At 44.0% G+C, this 6,541-nt stretch overlaps 1 protein-coding gene across 1 annotated transcript; it reads right to left on the reverse strand.

Annotated features, from left to right (window-relative positions):
- Positions 1-869: 869 nt before the first annotated feature.
- LOC108777108 (uncharacterized) lies at positions 870-2,606 on the reverse strand. Its single transcript, XM_018543913.1, has one exon. The coding sequence runs from the start codon at positions 2,604-2,606 to the stop codon at positions 870-872; it is 1,737 nt and encodes a 578-aa protein (XP_018399415.1).
- Between the last annotated feature and the right edge of the window lie 3,935 nt (positions 2,607-6,541).

Consider the following 6,541-nt stretch of genomic DNA (forward strand, 5'->3'; position numbering starts at 1 on the left):
CACGCGCTTCCGGTAGGTCTCCCATGAGTTCCTGTAGGATCTTGGCGTGCGCATCTAACGCATCGATATAGTACCGCGCGAACGGTTGTTCGTGCGCGAACAATCCAAAATTCCTCGCGCAGGGACGTGATTGTGAGTTGAGAGCCCCCGTGCATTGTGCGCACATGATGATGTTGGATTATGAGTGACAAAATTGGATGGGAGCGCAGAATGATGGGATATTTTTTCACATCTGCAAACGGAGAATGACGAAGTCGACCGCCAGCGCGAAGTACGCCGGTGGGGTCAATATATGGATTGAGACCTGACAGCGAGCTTGTTTTTGATAATGGTCGCTGAGCAGTTAATCTTGCTATTTCGTCCGAGAATAATTCAGCTTGCAGTGTCTTTACCCAATAATGTTTCGCGGCTTGGATTTCTTCTGGACTTATGACAGAAGATCTTTGATCGTGCGGCTTGCTATCCGTCGACGACCGGTCAAGCTTTCGCACGATTTGCACGAAACGGAGAATATACGCGGTAACACGGACGAGAGTAGACCACGAGGAGAATCGAGTCGCGAGGTCCCACTTTTCGGAGATTGTCGTGGTACATACTGATTTGTGTGGGCGCTCCTCGGGGACTGAATCTACTGGGATTAACGATAACGGCGCGTGTGGCCAGCAACTCTCTGGTTGCGACAACCACGAAGGGCCTATCCACCATAGTGGATGCAAGGCTAGTTCATCGAGAGCCATGCCGCGGGACGCGCAATCGGCCGGGTTTGCTTCCGACGGCACGTAACGCCAGGTCGCGGTTGGCACCATGGATTGAATCGCGGAGACGCGATTCGCGACAAAAGTTTTCCAACGGGTAGAAGGTTGACACAGCTAAGCGAGTGTGATTGTTGAATCTGTCCAGCAAAAACATTTGCTCGCCGAGAGATCAAGGGTCGATTGTACTACGTGTATAAGTCGAGCCAACAATAACGCGGCCGATAATTCAAGACGCGGAATGCTTAATGTTTTGAGAGGAGTAACCTTGGCCTTCGCCATCAGAAGCATGACGGTAACGGAACCGTCGTTTGAAACAAGACGGAGATACACGGTAGCGGCATACGCCTTTGTTGAGGCATCCGAAAATCCGTGAAGCACTCGTGATACCGTGGCAGCGCTGTTTGCTGTCCAACGGGGAATTCGAAGATGGTCGAGATTTTGGAGCCTCTCATGATAATTTTGCCACTGTGCAAAATAATCATCCGGAATCTCCTCATCCCATTGGCGTTTAAGTAACCACAATTGTCGCATAAAAATTTTTGCTGTTATGACGATGGGTGCCGCCCAGCCTAATGGATCGAATAATTTCGAGATCGTTGACAAGATAGCACGTTTGGTTTTCGACAACTCTTGATCAAGATTTACTTGGAAATAGAAGACATCTGACATCGGGTTCCAGGCAAGGCCGAGAACTTTAAGTTGCTCGTCGCCGGTGAGCATCTGAGTGTTAACTAGACCGTGATCTGAAGGATCGAGGTCGGTTAAGAGGTCGTCGCAATTGCTTGCCCATTTTCTCAACCGAAAGCCGCCCTTAGACAATAAAGCGATTAATTGATTACGAGTCTCCCGCGCAAGAGTTTTATCGTCAGCTCCGAAAATGCAATCGTCTACATAAATTTGTGAATTTAATATCGGCACTGCGAGTGGGAAATGTGATCCCTCATCCTCAGTGAGCTGCTTAAGTACGCGAAGGGCGAGGTAGGGTGCTGCGGCGGTTCCGTAAGTAACAGTCATTAAACGATATTCGTCGACAGGTACATCCGGTGAAGCGCGCCATAGAATGCGTTGAAAATCTGTATCGCGGGGATCGACCAAGATTTGTCGATACATTTTCTCAATATCGGCTATATAAACATATCGGTGTTGGCGCCATTGTAATAAGACAGTTGTGATATCGATTTGTAATTTAGGACCAACAAGTAAAAGGTCGTTTAACGACGTGCCATTCGAAGATGGGCTTGATGCGTTGAATACGACGCGTAAACGTGTTGTCGCGCTTGACGTTCGTATTACTGCGTGATGCGGAATATAGTAGCTTTGACCAGTGAGACTGGGCCTCGCAGGGTTCTGGATTTGGTTCATATGACCAAGGGTACGATACTCGTCGAGGAAATTACTATACTCGGAAGCTGAAGTCAGCTGACGAAGGAAACGCCTTTCAAGACGTTGGAGGCACGCGAACGCACCGGCACGGGATTCACCTAGCGAAACTGAATTGTTGGTTTTAAACGGAAGTCGAACAATATAACGACCATCATCGGTACGGGAATGAGTCGCGACAAAGTGCTCCTCACAACGGATTTCATCTAGAGTCAGATGAGGGCTCTGAGGAAGTTCTTTTACTTCCCAGAATCGCCGAAGCACGGAATCGAGATCCTCAATGTTGCTATGATGCACGGGTAAGGCAGGTGAATGACGGTTCAAGGAAGGAGAGATGGGACCAAACAGGATCCATCCCAGCGCGGTGTTTTGAGCTACGGGCTCATTGGCTGAGCCTTTACGAATGCCATCGAGGATGAGCATACCATAAAGGTCAATGCCGATAATGATATCAATTGGATCGCGACTCATGGGTTCATTATCAGCCAAGGTTAAATCGGAAATATAACGCCATTGATCTACGGGTAGGTTTTGGTTCGGTAAGTACTTGGTTAACGATTTAAGAATTAGCGCGTTCGTCGAGTAGGCAGGTCCGTCGCTAAACGTCGAAGAAACGGTAATGTTCGTCGCAGAATGCACGGGAAATTGTATCTCGCCAACGCCGGTAACGCAAACTGCGTGTTTAAATTTTGGTAAATGGAGGCATTGGACGATTGATTCAGTGATTAGAGTAACGACGGATCCAGGATCTATCAGAGCGCGATGGTTACGGTGCGCCCATGCGGCGAATGTAATCTCAGGCGAGCTGTTGCAAGCAGACCGATCGAATTTGGTGACACGGTCTTGGAAACGAAATGCGTCGCGACTTCGCTTGTTGTCGCAGGCGCCTCTGATTGCTCAGAAGTAGATGGATTGGCAGTAACATTATAATGTAATAACGAATGATGTTGAGCGTTACAATATTTGCACACGTGACTATTCGTACAGTTTTTGACATGATGTTTCCGACTGAAGCAATTAAGGCAACGGTTATTCTGACGAATGTATTCGGAACGTTGGATCGGAGTTTTATTTAAGAAAGTTTCACATTGGTATAACAGATGAGTGCCTTGTTTGCAAACAGGACACTTGAAACTGACGGTTGACGCAGCATGGGAAGCGACCGTGTTATTCTTCGCCGACTTTGTCGTGTCCGTTGATTTTTCTTTTGGTTTAATCGGAATTATTGTTCCGAACGCTTGAATTCGTTCGTTTAAAAATTGATTAATTTCCGCGAATGTTGGATACGGCTCAGAAGTATCACGCCGGAGTTCCCATGCTTCTCGCGAGATTTTATCGAGCTTTTGGGAGATCAGAAAGACTAACATATCGCTCAAATGTTCGACGGGGCGTCCAAGATTTCTTAATCCTTGGATCGCTGCGTTGGATATATCGCTGAGCGCGCAAAGGTCTTTGGAAGTGTTCGTCGAAACGGTCGGTAAATTTAATAATGACTGAAAATGATAATTGATTAATCGTCGTTTATTATCGTATCGTGCGACGAGAATATCCCACGCGACTGCAAAATTTGCGTCCGTTATCGCGAGATGGCTGAGCGCGTTAATTGCTTCCCCTTTTACACAAGAAGATAAATAATGCATGCGATTTACACTAGATAATGATTGGTCGTTGCGAATTAACGAGGTGAATCGATCGCGGAAGTTCTCCCATTTGTCGATACTCCCGTCGAAAGTCGGTAAATGCAGCTTCGGTAAATGCGTTGTCGGACGATAAGAATGTGAAAGACAGCTTACGTCACCAATGGCTGATTGAAGGAGTGGAGTCTCGAATCCGGATAATATCTCCGCCATGTAGTCTGAGGTCTCCTCGTAGACGTTGGCGCAGACAGAGAATTGGTCGTGCTTGAAATAAGCATGCTCCGCTTGATCCTGGGCTGTAGCCAGAAACTCAATTTTTGTGTGAAGATCCTGGCATTTGGTGAAGAGCTCCTTTAAATGATCCATTCGTTTGATAGTCACTGCACGGGTCATCTTGGCTTGTCCAAGCTTCTTGAAATTCGGCAGAACTTTCGATATGTAAAGTATCGTCTGTTTTTGAGCGATCAAAAGTTCCTCGAGAGTTGCCATAACGTTCAAAATTCGGTATCACTCGTATAAGATGTAGTCAGACACTTGGAAGGTCACCACGTTGAAATCGACACCGATCCGGCTCGAAGGACCAAAATGTGCGGGCACGAGTGAAGAATGCGCAACAACGTTGCTCGTGCGTTGGCTGCTAGTACAGCCCTTATATAAAGGGTCGGCGTCGAAATAAAAGAACAAATAATGCGACCAATTACACTCCCACTGAGTTATCAAAAGTATTTTATTGAATAGAACTGAACTTTGAACAATCTGGTGATGCTGTAACAAGCGTCTTAAGCACGCAATATACTTGAAGTCTGATAGCGACCGAGCGGAATTCACGAACAAGACACGAGTGCTTTGTCTATTCGAAAGCGGTAAATACGACGAGCTCTATGTCGCGAAAACTGTTGTCTTGCCGATGGTTGGAGACGGAATGAATAGCTGTGCCGGAACAGCTGATTTCGGCGAACGCTTGGTTTTTTTTTGTCGAGGACTAAACGGTCGCGGAGATTGACGACAATAATAACGCGCGCTTTGCGATCGCAACGCTTTCTCCGAGAATTCTAAGTGGATTTAAATCTAATCGCTCGGATTCCTGAATACTTATGTTATTTAATGTATGCATACACATGTACATACACATTATTATACATAAAATATTTGTGTATTGCACACAGACATGTATTGGTGATACATGCAATGCTATAACTATATTCAATTATATTCTAAGTATATTGTGTGTATGTACATACATATATAATTATAACATTGCATGTACCAATGCATGTATATCTGCAATATTAAAATATTTTATGTATATCATTGTGTATAATACACACATATGTATGCAAACATAAAACATATAAAGGGTAATATTGACTAATATGCACGTTTACATGCAATATTGGAATTAAATTTTATGTATATATCTGGAGACACGGTAGTGTCTCGGCGCTAAGCCAAGCGCGCGACACTGCCGTACCTCCTTTACGCGACACGGAGAATTTTCGGGGTCGAGATGATCAGATCTCAGTAACGGCTGAACCGATCAAGTTCTACATACGCTCAATCGACAGGAAAAACTTAAATTGTATCATAAAAGTGCTTTCATTTTTTTTCTACGTGCCCTACGAGCGGAGATATCGCGACGCAAAGTCCGGATCTGTGAAATTTCACGTTTTATTTTTAAGATACGTCGTCATCAACGTCGCCGACCAGAGAAATGTATTTCTCGTTTTTTCGATAATAGAGGGCCTTTGACTTTATGTGTTATCTCACTCTATCTATCATCTCACTCTATCTATCTATATCTAACCAGCAGACCAGTGTTGCATGGTGTATCACATATGACGCGCGCGCGATTTTAACCTTACAATTAAAAATAAAATATTATTCAATATAATATAAAATATTTATTAATAATATAAATATGTTATTATATATATAAATATTAAAATTGAAATATTGAAATATGTTCGTCGTCGAGGAAATATAAGTGTCTACGTGATTGATTTCGAGGAAGTAAGTGTCTAGGTGTTCGCCGTCGAGGAAGTGGGTGTCTACGTGTTTGCCTTCGAGGAAGTGAGTGTCTAGGTGTTCGCCGTCGACGAAATAAGTATCTAGGTGTTCGCCGTAGAGGAAGTAGGTGTCTACGTGTTCGCCTTCGAGGAAGTGAGTGTCTAGGTGTTCGTCGTCGAGGAAATAGGTGTCTAGGTGTTTGTTCGATTGTAAGAAACGTCGTCGTCGTCGTCGTCGTCGTCGTCGTCGTCAATCGTCATCATTGTTGCCAGTTACGAAGTGAGGAAATACATTCCGGAATTTTTAGCGCAAGAGATAAATGTGGTCGCGAGACGGGTATCTATAAATCACATCGATAGAGAGCATAGACGAACACGTAAGTGAAGTTAGAATAAATATCGACCGCTGCGATCTGTACGATCGTTAAAGTCAGATAAATAACAAAGGATTGAGGTTAGGAAATCTATCACATCGATGGCATAGAATAGACGAACACGTAAGTGAGGTTAGATAATTTCTGCTTTATTATACAAATTCTCTGCTGTAATTCCGTTGTAAGAATACAAATTAATTTCTATATAATTACTTTCTTTTTACAGTATTTGGTTAGGTTACTTATTTATGGAGACACTACCGTGTCTCCAGATCTGTTATTTATTTGTTTGGTAGATACCTTAATTTGTATTCTCTATTCCTTATATAATTATAAGAATTGATTCTTTGTGCTTGTTGATAGGAAAAGTCTGAAAAGAAAAAAGGTAT

This window comes from Cyphomyrmex costatus, unplaced genomic scaffold (genome assembly GCF_001594065.2).
Source record: "Cyphomyrmex costatus isolate MS0001 unplaced genomic scaffold, Ccosl1.0 scaffold1125, whole genome shotgun sequence".
Lineage (NCBI taxonomy): Eukaryota > Metazoa > Arthropoda > Insecta > Hymenoptera > Formicidae > Cyphomyrmex > Cyphomyrmex costatus.